The 21,173-nt window shown below is 32.0% G+C and overlaps 1 protein-coding gene across 1 annotated transcript in view; it reads right to left on the reverse strand.

Moving 5' to 3' along the window:
- Positions 1 to 8,135: 8,135 nt before the first annotated feature.
- LOC113397969 (probable cytochrome P450 49a1) overlaps positions 8,136 to 21,173 on the reverse strand; it is a 29,713-nt gene continuing 16,675 nt past the window's right edge. Inside the window, exons 4-10 of the mRNA XM_026636507.2 lie at positions 14,670 to 14,764; positions 14,198 to 14,308; positions 13,603 to 13,755; positions 11,999 to 12,208; positions 10,076 to 10,223; positions 9,372 to 9,611; positions 8,136 to 8,842 (exon numbers count right to left, since the gene is read on the reverse strand). Coding sequence (XP_026492292.2) covers positions 8,525 to 8,842; positions 9,372 to 9,611; positions 10,076 to 10,223; positions 11,999 to 12,208; positions 13,603 to 13,755; positions 14,198 to 14,308; positions 14,670 to 14,764 — 1,275 coding nt within the window. The 3' untranslated portion in view covers positions 8,136 to 8,524. The remainder of the gene's footprint in view (positions 8,843 to 9,371; positions 9,612 to 10,075; positions 10,224 to 11,998; positions 12,209 to 13,602; positions 13,756 to 14,197; positions 14,309 to 14,669; positions 14,765 to 21,173) is intronic.

Here is a 21,173-nt window from a genome sequence, read left to right on the forward strand (position 1 = left end):
ATCTTAGCTCCCAAGGTTGGTGGCGCATTGGTGTAATGTAGGGAATGGTTATTATTTCTTACAGCGTCAATGTCTACGGGCGGTGGTGACCACTTGCCATCAGGTGGCCCATTTGCACGTCCTATTACATAAAAAATAAAAAACCAAAGAAGTGCAAACATGTTCAAAACGTTGTAATTCACGTTTGCAACTTAGTTCAGTTTCTATAGTTGAATATCTTAATAATTATGTTCGGTATTTATCTTTCTCGTTTCGGAAAGCACATAAATGCTAGTTTTGATCCTGATCCACCACTTCGCTCCGGTTATATGGGATTGCCGCAAAAAAGTAAGTAGTGTAAAGTAGGGAAAGTGCACTTGTCTTTGCGCAAATAGCACAGTATAATATCCGATCTGATCAGACATGACCGTAAATCGATCAGACGCAGGACCAACGGCATTACGCGCATTTCCTGGCAGGGGAGGCATCATTTAGACTGCAGACAGAAACTGAGAAATCTCTTCTCAAACATATTAAGATGATCCCATAGACAATTACTATATACTTTTACTGCTTGTACAGCATATTTCTAACACTAACGAGTTATGGTATTGCGGTACGCACTCATGTTGGTACGCACTATGTAAGTTCATTCAACGATAATCATTTTCAATAAAGCTATAGCTAAGATTCGTATCAAATATTTGCATGACGAAAGCGGAATTAAAGTAATTTATAATATTAGTGATTCATTCTTGTAATTGTTTTATCCGATAAAGATGAAACGAAAGAATTACATTTAGAAGACGATGAATATTATCGTCAGTGTTTTATCTCAGAGTAATTCCGGATGATGGCTGCGGCTTTATCTTGATTTTGTTGCGGACCGGCGTTATTTGATAAAAGATAGACTTAGCTACTTATAATACATTGGTACTTATAATAAATGTAAGTACTCGTTGTGTTTTTTATATGTTTTATATAATAGTATACATTATCTACGAATAATTGACAATATTTAGTTAGCATAATAATTCTCTTTCTTTTACAAATAATCAGCCTTTATTAATCTGTACCAATATACGTAAAGCCGAAGAATTTGTGTAAATTCCAGTACCATTTGAAAATGTTTTTTTAGGTGGTCACATAGTTAGGCGGACTGGCAAATGAGCCACCAGATGGTACGTGGTCACCACTGCCCTGTAAATCAAATCCGTGCAAACTCGACTCGGTTTTGATTTCTGTGATTTGAATTTTTATTTGTGTAATTATCATTCAATTCGTAATCGATGGTTATGCAAAGATCACGAGGAAACCCGCATGGGTCGGATAAATCTCTACCACATATATTTATGTATGTTAACATATTTTTTGATAGGAGAGAAGAACTTTACCCAGAGTGGGTCATAAACGGGTCTTTTGCTTTTGCATTTTTACATCTAAATTGATCTGCTTATATAAGTACCACAAACACGTTCAAAATATAAAATCGTCACGAACCTGGCCCCTGGGAAATCTAGAACTGTCTTCAAATTAAGTTCATCTATGTCGGTTGAAATTTGTTATTATCGCTTTAACACAAAAAGAGACAGTAGTGAGAATAATTATATCGTTTGTCTGGTTAATACAAACTGTACTTATTTATTCTAACAAAGATCTGTAGGAGTATGAAACTATGAGTGATTTATTTAATAATACGAACGCATCAACTTCACACATAACATAACATAAACAGCCTGTAAATTTCCCACTGCTGGGCTAAGGCCTCCTCTCCCTGAGGTTTGGAGCATATTCCACCACGCTGTTCCATGGTGGATACACATATGGTAGAATTTCGTTGAAATTAGACACATGCAGGTTTTTCCTCACGATGTTTTCCTTCACCGCCCAGCACGAGATGAATCATAGATACAAATTAAGCACATAAAAATTCAGTGGTACTTGCCTGGGTTTGAACCCGCAATCATCGGTTAAGATGCACGCGTTCTAACCACTGGGCCATTTCGGCTCAATGCATTAACTTTATTTTTTTTTAATATTGTTCGACACTCATAGTTTAATAATAAAAAGTAACTCCTCTTAATCCTAATGACCTCGACAGCGAAAACTAAGGGAGAGGCGAGTACTGAGAGGCATGTTCTAAGGGCGCCTTCTGTCAGAATTAGTTCTTGATGTTAGTGCCTACACAGATAGTACTAATACCAAAAACATATATATATCAAATCTTCAGAATTGCGTCATGCTAGTCGGTTGAGTATATAAGACGAAACGTAACAAACAAACAGTTACTTTCGCATTTATAATATTAGTTAGTATAGAAAGATAAGTAGCTATTAAAAATATTGGTATATTTTAAAGTTTATCGTGAGTGGGAGAAATCAGAAAACATCGGAATAAATGAAAAAACATCTTTCATAAATTGGAATAATAATGTTTTAAACTTTAATAACGATTTCTTAGCCTGATTGAATGGAAGTTGTGTAGCTGTCAATGACAATGCCTGCCTGGTTGTTTGGTATTTAATATGCTAAGCCGGGATTATAAAAGTGTAAATGAAAATATTAACCCCTGCTGGACAATGTACGACAAATATTTAGAAATTTCACTTTAGCCTATTCAAAAAAAGTAAATAAAAAAAAAAAAAAATCCGAAAATTTAATTTCTTGCAGTTCTGGCTTTCGTTCAGAGTATTTTCCAGTAAATAATTTAGTTTATTGTCATATACTTGTAGAGTATGATGTTGCAAGTGATAGAAGTTGATTGAATCTAAGCTAACGCCAACTTAAGTTCAGATGGCTTATTCTCGTCGCAATCACAATAAAATTCCTTAAGTACCACTCTTTATGCAATCGTTAAAAGAAATGTAATTGAAACTTAAGAACCTAAGCAGCTATGTGAAGAAAATAGTGATATAAATAAATTTTATTTGAAAAAAGAAAAACCAAATTCTACTTTGTTTATTTAGTTTCCATGGTAACTGATTTAACCACGCGATGATAAGTAGACATTGAAAGTGTAAGAGATATTAATGATGTCTTACATCGCTAATGGGCCAACCATCTTGGGAACAAAGATGTTTTGTCATTTGTACTTGTAGTTACATTGGGTCCCTCACCCTTTAAACCTAAATAGAACAATACTAAATACTGCTGTTTGGTGGTAGAATACATATATGATTAATGGGTGGTACCTATCCAGACGGGCTTGCACTAAGTATATTTCTTTAAGTTGTTATTTTACAATAGTTTTTTGTACGTTTTGTTATCTGAAAAGAGATTTTCGAATACATAATATATAATTTATTTTTTAATTAATTTAAAGACCTTATACGAGACAAATTCTCAAAATCTAGCTTGATAGTACACTGAATGGATTCTAAATGATTCCTATTTGTATTCTGAAGCCGCAAATAAGTGCTTTTATCCTACTAAATTTCCATTTAATGTGCTAATTTGTCCCTTTGTAGGGTACATTGGTGGAACGAAATGAGACATCAAATATCTTCAATGGCAAATCCATTATACCAGTAACTCACAAATGACTCATGACTCTCATACTTATTGATGCGGCGATATGATCTCTTTCATAACTTTTGTATTGCATATATGCTTAATTATATATGTTTCTCATGTTTATATGATAATTTTCAATAATTTACGGTTCTATAAAAACACTAGCTTAGCCCGCGGCTTCGCCTGTTTGTTAGGGTCGTAGTTTTTAGGTATATAAAGTAGCCTGTGTAGCCTTAGGGTTCAAGCTTCCTTCATACTAAATTTCATCAAATACGTTACTTTGATTTGGCCATGAAAGCGCAACAGACAGGGTTGCCATACACTTTCGCATGAATAATATTAATAGGCATAGACTTCATTTACATCGATTGTTATTCTATTACTTGGAATTCTATTTTTAAAAGATTGACTTCGTTTTCATTTGTTTTTTAGTGTTTTATCGATTCGAAGTCTTATTTACGCGACGTAAAGCACTTACGCTAGATTCTTCGTTGGTGTAAACTCTGCCTTATAATGCTACATATTATTCAGATCTAGGGCTCAAATTCTAGGTCAGGCCTGTAAACATTCTTGTTTTTTTATATCAAGAAATTTTCAGTAACAACCCGGAGCTCGGAAATTTATTCTAATATAGTTGACGCTGATACCTGATCTCCGGTTTTAATCAACTCTAATGTTGAATGCAGTGTCAAAAATAGAGTTTACATCTTTCTTTGAGCCTAGATTTGTGTACTACATATACGAATTCGAACGCAAACGAACGTTCGTGCCGGAATGCAATGGTGCGCTCATCGTACAGAGCCAAAAGTACCAATACATAAATTAATAATTTGAAAAGTAGTATCACATATTTATTTTATATAATATTGCACAATGTACTTTATGCTTTCAATTTATTTAACGAAGTATAATATCATAATAATTTACATAACATGACATTCAGTTCAACCACAACTCTGTTTATTCAAATTGAATTAGTTCACATAGAACGTTCTAACATTCAGCTGTTTTTGATATCAAGTTATCCTATAGCTAATTCCAATGGCAGGAGTACAAATAAATGAATAATTTTGATCTTGAATTCCCGTCATATAATCGGTATTAAATAGTCGATATTTATTTATAATGGATTAATTAATAAATGGTGTTTTTAATGTTGATTTTTCGAAGTAAAATTTAAGCGGATATAAGTAGTTAATCGGTATGGTGTTGAAGAATAAATAAAGTATTAAGAACTCTATGTAGTATCTAATATAGTTGAGCTATAAACATTGCATGGAATACGTAAATGTATAGTGTTGTGCTTAGTGTAATTATCACATTCATGTAGCTTAGAATTAACATTTAATATATAAATCCTTCTATAATACTTTCATTCTTACTAAAAAGTTTGTGTAAAAACTCGATAGTTTTTATCTCAGTTTACATTTTCTTCTCCACGTCGCATAATCCGTAACTTTTAAATTGCAAATCGTTGGTACAGAAAGGATCACATCACTGTGCTTTTTCTAAGGTTTTAATGTGTTACTAAGTTGTACATACGTATGTTTGTTTTTACATTACATTACATTAACAGCCTGTAAATTTCCCACTACTTGGCTAAGGCCCCCTCTCCCTTTGAGGAGAAGGTTTGGAGCATATTCCACCACGCTGCTCCAATGCGGGTTGGTGGAATACACATGTAGCAGAATTTCGTTGAAATTAGACACATGCAGGTTTCCTCGTGATGTTTTCCTTCACCGCCAAGCACGAGATGAATTATAAACACAAATTAAGCACATGAAAATTCAGTGGTGCATGCCTGGGTTTGAACCCGCAATCATCGGTTAAGATGCACGCGGTCCAATCACCAGGCCATCTCGGTTCTTGTATGCTTTTAATTGTATAAAAAATATATAAGCTGAAAATATGTCTGACTGCTTAGTTTAATAACTTGTAATTGTCTATGGAATAATTTAATATATATAATTGGATCTATAAATTAGATAGTACGCCAGAAGGTTGTGATAGAGGCTCTCCTGTAGAGCTCTAATAATCTTAAATATGCATATAGAGTATTGAAAGATATACAAGACATGAGTTTGATAATAAAACAACATAATAAATATAATAATATTTCTATAAAAGTAATTCTCTTAGAAACCATTTATATATATGATGTCCTTTATTGCAAGTCAAGGCTGGACGTCCTGCACACGTGACTAGCATAGGTCTCGCTCCCATATGAATAATGCTATTTGAATAGGAGGTAAAATTTCAAGGAATTATAATGTATATTACGTTTGTAGGAAATCATAATAAAGTTTATGATAATATTCATTAGAATAACATATAAATAACAGTTTTATTAATATGTTATTATTATTATGTTTAATAATAATTGTTTTATATGTATCATTACAGAGTTCCTCGTCGGTTTTGGTAGAGTTTACTTTTCGTTCTGGTGATAATACATTTAATTCAACACTGAACTTGACAACAATAACAGTTTTAGTATTCTGGATATCTGCTCATATAATATGCAAATTAATGATTGAAGGTAATATTTGTAAATGATTGGATTAAAATATCCTTGATTATTTTTTGATTAATTGATTGTTAAAAAAATGTATTTCAAATCCATAAATAATTCCAGAAATAGATAAGCGAAAAGAAAATATGTTACAGACTAACTTATATAAAAAGGGGACGTAAATACATATACATAAATTATAGGATGTATATACATAAATTATACTAATTGGAAGACTTATTCTGTTAGGCTTACACGAAGGAGTAATAACATAGGTTAAAATTTATACATGTAAATAAAACTCATGTCCCTTAGTAACGATGACAAAACATACGTTGTTTTGTTAAGCTTTGGAAATAATCTATGTATATTTTTTAAGCATTTATCTAGTTCTTTTTACGTATCAATAGATGTCGTTGTTCATATTATTCGTTTTTCTGAATCACGCTATCCTTTGTCAACGGAAATAATATTAGCCTAATAATACAAATTAATTAACTGTTTTTGTCTTGGTGACGAGTGATGTTATATTCAATCTATTTTATAACTTAACTATAATTTAAACATCACAAGTTTATGTGTATTTTTAAATGCTCTAATCCTGCCCTATTTTATATATAAGGATTGGATTGGGCCACCGTGACGGGAACTGGTCACCTCTGTTTAGACATTGGCGCTGAAAGAAGTATTACTAGTTCTTTTTGCATTGTCAATGTACCAACAACTTTATAAACTAAGATGTTATGTCCTGTACCTGTAACAGGATCGTTCTCCCTTTCAACGAAACAAAACACTAAGTAACATTGTTTGGCGGAAGAACATGGGATGTGTGGGTGATACTCTTAAATAAACTATATAATTTTATCTTATGACACTAAGGAGCGCTATGTGTCTGAAATATGCTGAATACAATTTTTTATGAATAGAACCGCAGAACACTGTTTGTATAGCATTTGAGAGAGGAAACTCACAAGGAAGTGTCATAACGAGCGCTGCAGATCGTTTTCAGTACATTAACGGTTATTTGTGCTCGACCCCGAGCATCGCGGAGATGAAAGTCTGTCTGTAATATTAAGACATAATGACTATAAGTAATATTACTGCTGTAATATTTAAGTTTAAGAACATTTTTATAACAATTTAAATAGCAATATCATTATATTATTATGTCAAGTTTATTATGTTTTAAATTCGATCTTTTTTGTATCTAACAGATGGTAAGTGATCACCATCGCCACACATTGCCGATGTTAGAAATATTAACCATTCCTTACATCGCCAATGCGATACCAACCTTGGGAACTAAGATGTTATATGCCGTTGTGCATGTAGTTACACTGACTCATTCTACCGTCAAACCGGGACACAACAATATTAAGTGTTGCTGTTTGGTGGTAGAATACCCGATGGTACAAAGCCCTACCACCAAATCTTTATAATTTATTTATTTAATTTATTTATTATTTTTAAAGAAACAGTGACACACATTGCTAAAACACGGGAAAAAATAAACTAATAAATATCAGGTCATTAGAAATGATTCCCTAAAGGTTTCCTATGTTAGTTTAGCTCAGCTATGATCTAATATTATAACACGTCATGCATAACAGCAATTTGAATTTAAAATTCGAAATGTTTGGTTAAAATAAAAATAAAATAGATATTGAAAGTTATTTTTATTATTTACAAATTATTTCAAACGTACAATGGAATGATTTTTTTTATACTGGCAATACACTTTTTACATTTTTCTTTACATTCCAAAAATATTTCTAAGTCATGAAATATTTTATTTTTTTAATATCAAAAATACAAATTAAACAAATGAAAGTTCTATTGAGACTCAATCCCAAGTTGGTTTTAAAGTAATTTGAAATTATTTTACTTATGATATAAAATATATTTTCGTAAAGAAGAATAGCTGTTGCTTTCAAATCGATTTAATACATAAAATACTTTTTATTGATTGTTTAATACATTTTATATGGAAAATACTGCGTTGAATAGATCGTATATAATATGTTTAATAACTAATATGATATTTGAATAAAGATACTTCACCATTATTTACTATTTCTTTTTCAATTCCTATTTTAAATAAAAAAATGGTAATTAAGATATTCTTTAAAAACACTTAAATATTAAATGATTATATTTTATTGTTCATTATTTAATATTAATATAATATATTATACGATTATGATCGTAGACAAAAACAAACAAACGCACATTATCTGGTATATATCACATAATTCACTCAATACTAACACTAGATTTTTTCAGTAAGTCCACATTTATATTATATTTATACATTCATGCCAGTGATGGTATAATTAACAAAACAGCTACAATGAGCTGTTTATTAAGTGTTTAACGATTAGACAATGATGCCAATTAAAAGTGTAAGAGCTACTTTATTTTATGGCTGATATATGGAATACTCTTCACTCTTATACAAATAAAGTTACCAAAGCAAATCAATTACGCCAGTCACTGGGTCGAACTAATAAAACTATATAAACTAAGCTGAATTTTGCAGTACAAAGTAATAAGGCGGTTGAATTTTGTTAACTCCCATAGTAACTATATTTGGATTAGGTCCGTGCCATTCTAGCCTGTATTTGTCTAGAATTCTAGCTGCCAACGTGGAAAGCATTTTGCTGACAATGCCTGTTGCTGGACAGGTTTGTCCGAATGGCATCGAGGCGGCCGGGTGAGCTCTGGCCGCTTTGAGAGGCTCCCAACCCTGGCTGCACCAGCGGTCAGGGATAAAAGATTTGGCACGACCCCATTCTTTTTCTAATTTACTGGATACTCCATGTGCGAGGACTATATCGACCTGGGGGTGAGAGAGAAAAATAATTATATGATAAAAATATTTACTGCAGTTTAGCAGGATAAAATATAGGTACGTTTTGAATGACAATTGATAGATTTCCGTTTTTCTCACGTCTGAGAAAGGTGATGGTTCAACATTTTTGCCAATCAGTAAGTGACTTTAATGTAAATGTACAGATCTTGATGTGCCTTGATTAAATTCTGCTTCTGTGTCTTATACGAAAATTTTAATGATTTGTTTGAAATTGTTAACAAATGGCGAGCAAACTCGAAGACCAGAAATTCACTAAGATATTATAATGCACAAATGTTGGTGCAGACACGATTAAACAGAGAGAAGGATAAGCGTAACCCTATCAACTTCCAAACGCCTGGCTGCTGAAATTAGCTTCAAGAAAACTCCAATAACTCCTTATAAGGAATAACCTTAAATGATTCCAATAACGAATTATTGACAAGTTAATGCAATGAAGTTGACTATAAAGAGTTTGTTTTCATGAACCTATCTGTTACGATATTTTATAGCTCACCCCAGCAGGAACTTCATATCCGCCGACTAGGAGTTCCTCTCTGCTTCTTCTAACAACTCCACCTGTGGCTGGATAAAGCCTCATCGCTTCTTTTGCACAGGATGATATGTAAGGTAGCTCTTGTATATCTAGGCCCTCGTCCTTGGAAGCCTTAGCCCACACCACTTCATCGTGAGCTCGTTGTTGGCGCGCCGCGTGCAGTGAGAGCTGGTAGAACATGCTGACAGCTGTTTGAGCGAGCTGTAAATATAAAGATCATTATGATTAAAATACTATTCATAGGAAGTATAATATATAGGAAGGAAGGAGGATCAGTGGAGTATTTTATTAAATAAGTTAAGTTTTAGTATTGACTATTTTATAATAAACTACTAGTTTAACTAACTATCGCCCGCAGCCTCGATCGCGTTTTCGTCTGGTGTTAAGCATAAAAAAAAATCATCATATTCGATTCAGTGGTTTGGCCGAAGTGCCACAGACAGAACGAGTAACAATCGCATTAATAATATTTGTTTAGATTTTAGAAGTTTAAAGTGGTCACTATCGCCCAGGTTATAATAGCAACAAATATTATACTTACATTAATGTAGTATTAATAGAGTTCAAAAATTAGTATTAAAAAAATATTTTCAAAAATAATTAATTGACTAATATTGTAAATTTCAGCAAGATTTCTAAGCTGTATATCTAATGTAATAACTTACAGGATCAACTCCAGCTAGAAATACGTCAGCTGCAAGAGGCAGAATCCGCCTCTCCAGAGGCCTCAGCTTATTTAATAGTTCTTGTTCTGACCTTAGCTCTTCATTGTTCAGTTCGTGTAATGCTTTGAGTAGGAAGTCATCCGTTAAACTGAAAATAAACAACATTAAGTATATAATACAGCAAGAATGTGAACACATTATTGTTAGTTTTACCGATTTCCTTAAGAAATAATGTATCAAGGATTGTTTCAGGAATATTGCGGTTCATCGCATCCGTTTCATGCCGATAGGATATAAATGTACGTGTTTAAAAAAACACATTAATTATACGCGTTTAATAAGGTACATATAATAAAATGTCTGTTTCTAATATTAAAATAATCGCTTTTTACTAATTGCATGTGAAAGTATACACGGTTTATAAACAAAAAAAAATATTTATTTTACATTTTTTGTCTGTCTGTTTGTTCCGGCTAATCTCTGGAACGGCTCGACCGATTTTGACGGGACTTTTACTGACAGATAGGTGATGTAATAATGAGTAACTGAGGTACTGTCATTTAAGAATTATGTATAAAATAAAAATAAAGTCACGCTGCAATGCCCAAATAACTTAAATTTAAACGCGCACGAAGTCGCGGGCACAGCTAGTCGCAATCGCTTAAAGTGTTTTTAGACTATAGCTGATTTCGGCCACAGCGGCTAATCATAAACGTGAATAGCTAACTGTGCGGGATATAAAATAGTGGTCAAGTGTTTGCCTAAGTATGTGCAATCTCGTAATTCGTTTGGGATGAACGGACATGTCTGAGCAGTACGGCGCAGTAACAACGCCTTTATATGCCGTGGAAGGGGAATGTAATCCAGTAACCTTGTAACCCAATAAATATAGATGTAAGAATAGAAAAATAAATGTATAGATATATTATTATCATTGTGGTTAACGTTCTTATAAGTGTTACTAATAAATGTTAAGTAAATAAGTACCTTTATCGATTACTCGATAAACAGTAATAAATCGATACGATTACCGCAAACAATTACATAATTATTATTATGTTCTCTTAATTTAAAACAATGATCATGCATTTAATAATGTACGCAATAATTCGTGGGTAGTTTTGAAATATAAGATAAATGCAAAAAATACGAATTTAACATTGGCTTTGTGTGAGCCCGTCTGAGTAGGTACCGCCAAACTGTAGTACTCAGTATTGTTGTGTTCCGGTTTGGTGGTTAAGTGAGCCAGTATAATCACAGGCACTAGGGACATAGCACCTTAGTATATTTTTTGTCAACGTCATGTTATCGGATTCAAACTATATCACTAGGACACATACAAAAAATCATCAAAATCGGTCCAGCCATTTGGGAAGAGTTCAGTTCAATTCAATCAAATCAAAATATACTTTATTCAAATAGGCACAAGCACTTTTGAATCTACATTTTACACAGCTATTTTATTGTATCAAAAGTAAAGCTACAGCACCGGTACAGCACGTTTGAAATACAAAATTATGACACTTAAATAAAATTACATATTATATATTCTGCCTGAAGGTCTACAAGTGTTAACTCTACGCTTTTTTATCATCTATATAATCTTGTTTTGAATAATATGCTTTAATTATTAATGTATTTTTTAACAAACGATTTGAATTTATTAATTGGCAACCTAAATTAAAAAAAATAATAATAAAAATATTTATTCAGCTTATTACGGTATACACAGTAAAGGTTGGAGCCTTCTTTTAAGTGCAGCAGGGCACCTGTGCCAGAGATATCTGCGGAATTTTAATCTAAAAATAGAATAGAATACCTTGCCTTAAGAAGGATTTATTAACTCTGTGGAGTCGGAAACTGGGCGTTACTTACATACATATGTACAGAAAAATTATACATTTATATATAAAGATAACTCACCTAAAATGTTTATCGATCGCTTTCAAGGCGTCGTTAAAAGATTTCGACTCGGGTTTCAAGGTATTTTCACTTCGTACCAAGTAGCTCTCATTTGCAATTTCAAGCGAGCATCTAACGAACTGTTCTGCTGGAGTGAGCTCTGTGAGACATCGTTTGGAGAGGGAACAGAGATCTTGAATGTGGTCATCCATTGAAGTTTTTTCTGGTTTTCTAAATAAAAAAAAAATATTTTAAAAATATTTTTAAGGCGTTATCTATAATAAGTATCAAGACATATTTTTTTTTAATTTATTTTTATATTATTATTAATACCAATAAACTTCTTCACAGACATGAGCATTAAGGATTTAGAATAGGTAAATTTTTTCCTCCAATACACATATTTACTCTGAATTTATTCTGTTTAAAAGTAAACAGTATAATTAACTAATACTAATGATGATCAATTAATAAACAATAATGATAATGAAAAATGTACATCAGTGACTTACTTAATACTACAACTTTGAAACGTTTAATTTTCCTTGTTGACATTGTGAAACTTGCTCATTATTAATAGGTCCCTACGTGTAGACAACAAATATTGAAGTTAGTGCCTGTTACAACAGTATAATATATTAAACATTGAACGTTGTTAAAATGTAGTATATAATATTACGACATTATCCCTTTTTGACTTTATAGAACTAAGTAGTTTTTCTTCTAGATCAAATTGAAAACTCGTATTCTATCGTAAAACGTTCCGTTACGATATAAGCGTCATTGGATGAACTACATTATGACAAATAAAAGATGCAACTAATCCGACAAGATGGGAAAAAATCGATACGACCGGAAAGTGTTCAGGACTAACAGCTTTACGTGCTTGCAGAGGCACAGTAGTGAATCTAATGACGGGTCTGGGAATACGGGATGCTATTGGGAATTTATTGACGAAAAATAATTTAGCGATTGGTCCAATCCGGGGCTTAAAGTCTATCTTGTAAGCTAAACAATATGCTTAAGAGGTAATCAATACAAGCACATTCATGGCGAGGTTTCACTTGAATAGTTCTACAGTAATCGATTTCACAGCACACCCCTAGGAATTCTAAGAGAATATTTTAGATCTTACGAAAACGAATTTAAAATTGAATGATGAACGACTCGTTTGAACCCATAAATTTTATATTATTAGCTTCAGAAATCAGTTATTATAATATAAGAATTTAATGAAAATGTGATTTATTTTTCGTTTTTGGGTAATCTTAAAATGTCTTGTTCAGATATTATTTATCAATACAGTATATGAAATAAAATTGAAAATATAATCTGTGATTAAGCATTAAATTTGATTTAGGAATATGTCCATCATTACTGACAATGTTTATTAAACGCTTTAGAAAAATAAAAAAAATCGAGAAAAGCTTCTATTGGATTTATCTTAATCTTACTAATATTGTTAGTATAATTGGATTTAAATGAAATTTGACACTCAGATAGATTAAAGTCTGGAATAAATAGCATATAAGTTACTTTTCAAATCGGAACTTGTACATAACACCTGATAGAAGATCACACGCTGGCTAAGCCGCCTGCGGAAATTAGTAATATATATTTCTTACCTGTTGTACTCGGTAGGAATATGAACTGCACCATCTAAGCAGCCCAAACGAATGCCAAACATCATGACACCGATCGTTTCGATTGCCCAGCGGTATATCTCTGTTCCAAACTCCTCGTTAAGAGCATTTTCAGCGTGTCTAAGTTCGCCGAGCCTAAAACAATTATAAATCATCTTACTAACGTCATATTAAATACTTCCAATATATTATGTAATAAATTAAATAGGTTTTTGTTTATAAGAAGTTTCTGGTAGTGACGGTTAAATGAGACATCTAAGGATATGGACATCCCCACCCATAGATATTGCTGTTATCCGGTAAAAGACTATGTTTTTCTAGAATTATTGTTACACCGGAGCTTATGATAAATATTCATGAGAGTATTCAATATGAGTCCAATTATTTCATATTTTTTAAATTTTCAATTTTGGATATTCGGTGACAGATTTAAGTGAGATATTTATGGTAATAAGTATATTCTGTTGTCTGATTCAAAGTATTGAAGATATCAGATCGATAAGATACAAAGCGGCGATGTGTGGTATTTGATTAATAATTCGGGATTATTATTATAAACTATAATTTCGTATCTCACCTCCTTGTTACATCAGTAGCTATATCATCAAAGGCTCTATCGTAGTTTCTAAGAAGTGCACCATCTTTCAGCAGCGTCCTCATACCTGCCCAAATTGCCTTTGTTTCGTCACTGTAATGAAAATCCTATTTTAAGTAGATGATTTTTTTAACAAAGTTATTTTACGCTTACAGTAGAGTGAATTGGCAGAAATTGCCACGTAAGGGAAAAGCGTTAAACGCTGCCTCCAGAAGAATCTTCTCTCTCCGTCGCTCTCTCTCCTTGTCTCTGTCTCTCACTTTTGTTGTTTCAAAACGGTTCCGTTTGAATTTTGTAAAGATCTCATGATGAATTTCGAAGGTGACACCGGAACTCTTCAATAAATACCAGCAATCAACAGCGATTGCTTCTATGGTAGATGTTGCTTTATTGAAGTCGGGTTTTTGTTTTGTTTTTTTATTACAAAGAGTTTTTAATATAATTGAGAACCTACCTTTGCCTCGGACACTGTGTCCCCGCACTCTTCCTTTGTTCGCTTAAAGGTGATCGTATCCATTGTGGAGGTTCCGTAGTATTGCTTTCGTAAACCTTTGAACAAAAAAAAAAAATAACAATCTGGTAGAAAAATCTATTTTTGTTATATAAAATAATAAATATTTAAAACGTACTTTATACATTGTAGGTACTTCAAGTTTCAATCAAAATAAATCACTTGTTGAATAATTTATCGTACAATATGTGTCGATTTGATTGAAAATTGACAAAAATGTTATTTGTTTGAAAAAAAAAAAAACTGTGACGTCATGTAGATATAATGTCAAAGTTAGTGCGACATATAGTTTTATAGTTTTGGGCGAACAATGGAACATAAATCACGGAGATAACTTGAATGTTACAAGCGATTAGCACGTTGCAGTCACAGCGTATTATAATTTTGAGTTACAATGCAACTTATAATGAGTGTAGGGTGACTTAAAGCTATTGTTATAAATTCAACACAAATAAATAAATAAATATAAATATTGGACAACATCACATACATTACTCCGATCCCAATGTAAGTAGCTAAAGCACTTGTATTATGGAAATCAGATGTAACGACGGTACCACAACCACCCAGACCCAAGACAACATAGAAAACTAATGAACTTTTTCTACATCGACTCGGCCGGGAATCGAACCCGGGACCTCGAAGTGGCGTACCCATGAAAACCGGTGTACACACTACTCGGCCACGGAGGTCGTCAAGTAGGTACCGTTTTAGGGGCTCATAGATTTGTAACAAAAAAATTAGTAACAATATATAGATGAATCTTATCCTCTCCTTTTGAGTGTCTTGCGACACGAGCAGAGCGAAGATGATTGCGCTATATATAATGAATTAAATGATAGAAACAATGGAATAGAATTGTTATTATAAATTCCATCAGAATAAAACAATAATAAAAATACGTACAAAAAAAAACGGTTATAAAAGATACCGAGAACAAGAGAAAGAGAGGGAAATATATACCCTGTTCCAATGGAAGTAGGAAAAAATATAAATAAACTTTAGATTTATGTATTTCGTGCGATTTGATAATAACTCAGCTATATTGTGCACTACTAAGAGATTATAATTAATATATCTTTATTTATAATACAACACTATTACATTTAAACACTTATTTTAACTTTAATGTTAATTCCGATATCTTTTTCATCGACGTTCAAAACGCCATTTTTTCGGAAATCCGTAGTGAATATCATAGATTAATCGAACTCTCGACCGCGCTCAATTAATGTCGCGTCAATTTGCTGACAAATGTTGTTTGTTGGGATTTTCTCATCCTCTGGTTGGAATAGAGTATACGTGACTATTTCTGGAAATTCTACTCTATCTACTGTACGCCCGCATTCATGAACTTCGTTCTTATAAATAAATGTACTAATAAGAGTAAGAACTGGGATGTCTAAGCAGAAGTATTTTGATTATATAAATGGGCCGTTTAAGGCTTGGAGAGACTCAGTATAGAGCTTAGCTGTAGTGATTACAGTCATAAATACACAGGATCAGCGTCGTAGCTGGGGTCATGAGATCTGGCAACATTTGTTAAAGAAAAAATATATATCTTTGCAAGGCCATCTGGGTAGGTACCACCCACTCTTCATATAATCTACCGCTAGGCAAAATAATTTATTGTTGTATTCCGGTTTAAAGGAGTAGTGAGCCAGTGTAACTACAAGATATAAGATACAATAATATAATATAATATTACATATAAGATGAGGTGATTTGAAATTGGGCACATCCATTATTTTAATTAAAAACACTAAAATATAATTATAATAATTTTGTTGAATCTTATAACCGTCTTAAAAGATTTAAAAACGATTAAATAGACGAGTCATTCCGTACTGTCGTGATTTGTTTCTTATTAAACAAATACATTGATAAGCATACTGTGCGATATAATTATCTTTATAGAGTTTAATCATCAGTATTTATATACAAACGTGACCTCTTGTTACGTCAGTACATAATACATGTTATATATTAGTTTTTAAATAATAATATATAAATTGAAATTAAAATAAGCGTTGTAGAAAACATAACCACATGTATGTAAGCGAGAATGTGAGCAGCCATTCCTGTTGTTGCAATTTTTTTTTTTTTTTTTATGTAATGGGTGGCTAGCGGCATTATGCTCATCTGATGGAAAGTGACTACCACCGCTCATAGACATCTGCAAAACCAGAGTTTCCAGATGCGCTACCGGTCTTTGACGAATGAATAGGCTACTTTTTTCTCTGTTGAAGGTTTCAAAGTCGGTTAGAATAAACCGCCGGCGATATTTGATTCTAAAGAGTAGCTGTGCAAGATATGCTTTAAAAATCGCGCTGTTGTGGATAGAATTGAAAATTCCGATCATTTAATTCTGTTCCTACGGACGCACTGATCAGACCCTCGGTCACCAGTGGCGGCAATTTTTATACGATAGTGATTGTGTAGACGCAAGACGATTAGGTTTATAAATAGTGTTTTAATAATTAACGAAGGTAATTAATAAAATTATGAATACTCACGATTCATTTACTACAACATACTACTACAGTATAATTTATTTATTTATTAACACTTTATTGCACCCAAACTTAAAACTAAAAATTACAATTTTGTTACACAAAAGTTGCATGAGGTGCAACAGGCGGCCTGATCGCTAAGCAGCGATCTCTCCCAGGCAACCTTTGGGCAGAGGATCATAATATTTACATATATGGGAAGGGCACAGTAATATATATAATAAAAATAGGAGATATAACAAAACAAAACATTAACAACGACAACGACTGCTTAGTATTACTAATGCGACAAGTAAAAGTCCTCAACCATACTTTTAAACACGGCTAATGACTTAATAATAAAAAATATTACTTTATAATTTAAAAATCACGACTACCCCAAATTAAATAAAATTAATATTAATTAAATTAATTAATTACTTTATAGCCAGTGTTATTTGGGATGGTGTAAGATTCTAACGATACTATATATCCGAATATGATTTATATTTATAAGGTTTAGTGGAATTAAGAAACTCATACAAACACATTCATCATAAATACATGCATGAACCGTATCTGTATTTTTTTTATACAGATGGGCGGACGAGTTAATGTGCCACCTGGTGGGAAGTGGTAACCACCGCCCATACACAATGGAACTGTAAGAAATATTAACCATTACTTACATTGTCAAACTAAGATGTTATGTCCCCCGTTACACTGAACTCAATAATACTGAGTATAGTATATTTGAACTGAACTTATAAGCTGTCATATATAAACCAATTCAAATTATCACGGTATACCTAAGCAAGTAAGCCTCATTTTTAATATACATAGTAAGACTAGGAAATATTTGGGATTATATATTATATATATATATATATATATATATATATATTATATATACTAAAAGAACCTTAATTTTTTGAATTGTTATTATTATTATATTAATCGAGTATAATTTAAAACCCTTATGTAACACTGCAGCGTAAACTTCAAAAACTATTTAAAAAAAAAAAACATATTTTTGTTGTACATATAATATATTTAAATCCATTCAGTAGCTTGTTTCGGTTCTTCTCATACATAATATATATAGGTATATATATATTTTCATACAAAGAGAACGTGTTTCGTTTTTATATAACAAAGACCTATCATATATAAATTTATGTATAGACTTTGAATAACCCAGTCAAATTAATCAACATAAGTTTTCTTATTAACATAATCCTGATTAGTACGCTTTCTAATATGGAGATATTCTAGATATGTAATTCAATAAAACTTATTTACATTTAAAAGCAAATACAATTACGTAAAATTATAACCCAGTTATCACATATTATGTTATTTCAAAGATCTCAGATATAAAGAGTTCGTTGCAACTAAAAGGTTAATTATTATCCCATACGTTGGATAAACACAATTATATTATAAATATACTAGATGAAAACCCGGCTTCGCTCGGCTAAAATAATTAAAACTAAACAAATACGGCTTATCATTTTTTAATAATTTATTTAGGATACATTTCTATTGAATTTACAGTACGAAATTTTTATTTGGAACACACTGAACGCACCCGTTAACGTCAAACATGGCCGCCATTGAATGGCAGTCATTGAATTTTACGGATTTAATATCGAAATATCTCGATTAAACGAATTCTATATATGTTGTCGACTAAACAATCATTATTAGTTTTACGATCTATAATTATGGATTTATTTCGATCGGGTCTTTCGTAGACCTGCATGAAATTATTAATTTAGATAGATTTGTAACGGACAATATTTAAATTTATATAGTAATAACATTAGAAGAAGTATGGATGTATTTGGCTATAAGGTAATTGGAAGATGAACGTTGTTAGGTTAGGTTAACAATGGTTTGTAAGAGGATAACAGCAGTGCGATTCTGGGAGAATTCAATTCGTATCTCACTCGTGAAATGTTGACAATCGACTTACAGTGACACGCCATTTTGATACGTGTATCCTATAAATTTGATAATTGTTATAGTCAATATCACATATAACATTCTGACATCTCTCACTCGTTGTCTGCGAGATTCGAGTTTCTCGTTATAGAATAGCCCTATAGAAGTTAAAAAGTTTTGTTTTTAAGTGGGACAATAAGAAGTATAAATCACTTCTTAAATCGTCAATTGGTGTCTAACAACGGAAACGACCATGTTATGTCCCTTGTGGTTTTAATATTAATAATTATTAATAATTGGCTCGGAGAGTGATACCTATTCAGACAAATCTATGCAAAATCACCGATAACACCATAAATATAAAAAACTTAACGCTATTTAAAGTCCTGAGTAAGTTATGCTATATAAAAATACATTTAATTTAATTTAAATAAAAATGTATGTTATTTTTACGAGCGCCGTTCACATGCAAGACAGGTTCACTAACATTTAACAACAATACGCAGAATGAGTTTTATTTTAATTATCTTCGAAAGTGAATCTAGTAATTAGATTCTCACTTTCAGACGTCTTGAATTCTAATTTCGCCCGTTTACGTAAGTCTTCATCATAATTACTATATAGTTATATTCTTTTGAGTGATTAGATGAGTTTCTTGACGGTTTATCACGATAGAATCTACATTCCGAAGCGAAATTTATTAACGTGATATACAATGTATCTTATTCTATATATACATCTTAGAAATATGACAATGTACTCTTACAAACTCATCATGTAATAACAACACAATGCTACTGTGCCTATTAAAGATTTCTTCTTTAAAGTAAAAAAAAAGTAGGAAAAATGAGGCTGAACTGGACGATACCTTGTCACTAGTATAATAAAAAAGTACAAATGTAAAAAAATGTCATCGATTCATCTTTGACATGACGTGTGTTGTCATTGGCAGTATGATCGTTGAACTATATATGAATGTTTCAAATATTTTGACAATTAACGTGTTGTGTTGAACGTGTCGTAGTGTGTGTAATGCTTTTTGTTGGCGCGTTGGTGTTGTAAGGAATAGTTCTTACGAAGACTGTCTATGGGCGATGGTGACTACTATTAGGTGGTATATAATGACGTAGTTTATTTCCTAATCATTTCAAAACACAATTAACACGTTAACGTCAAAAATAAACATGATCGTTGATGTAATTAATCAAAATATTTGATGTAGCTATTTTTGTCGCAAATTAACCTTTAAGATATGCAAAACGAGATATTTGCTTATCGCGTAAGTTTCATGTTTATCGAATTTGTTCTGTTTACGTCTGCGATGATCATAGCCGCTGTACAGAATTGTCATTGTTTATTGTTTTATTAAAATTTTAAGAATTATCTTTGACCAAAATTAACAATGATTTTTTGTTTTTTTAAATATTTATATATCTAGATAGATAGCACACTGTCGTGGTGCGCGTGTTAGCTACGATTGACACTCGACAAACCTTTTTCCATTATTATTTTCGATGCTTTCTCAGCTTTGCTTGTCAATAGATATATAGATAATCAAAGTTATTTTTATAAAAATAATAAATAGGCAGATAACTAGATTGAGTAACTAACATTCATCCAGCCGAAATATCACGCTTATAATTATTAATAATGTTAAGTTACATACTCTCTTTTTTGTCGGTGACATAGCTGTCTATATCGTATCAGCTATATTTTTATAATCTATAAGTATCGCGGTCCGCCGTGCGCCAAATATGACCTCGATTTTGCGAAATTTAAACATTGTTATTCAGAATAGCTTTCTAATATGATGATTTTTATTATATATTTTTCGTACTTATTGACATTTTTATTATTTACTTTCTATTTAGTAGTTGCCTCGTTGGCCATATAAGGTCACATATCCCGAGTTTCTGGGTTTAAACTCCAGACTGTGCCCATAAGTTATTGGATTTTTCCGTCGAAAAATTGTCAGTAACAGCTTTAAGTCTGGAAGTGAGTAATTCCT

The sequence above is a fragment of the Vanessa tameamea genome, chromosome 13 (assembly GCF_037043105.1).
Source record: "Vanessa tameamea isolate UH-Manoa-2023 chromosome 13, ilVanTame1 primary haplotype, whole genome shotgun sequence".
NCBI lineage: Eukaryota > Metazoa > Arthropoda > Insecta > Lepidoptera > Nymphalidae > Vanessa > Vanessa tameamea.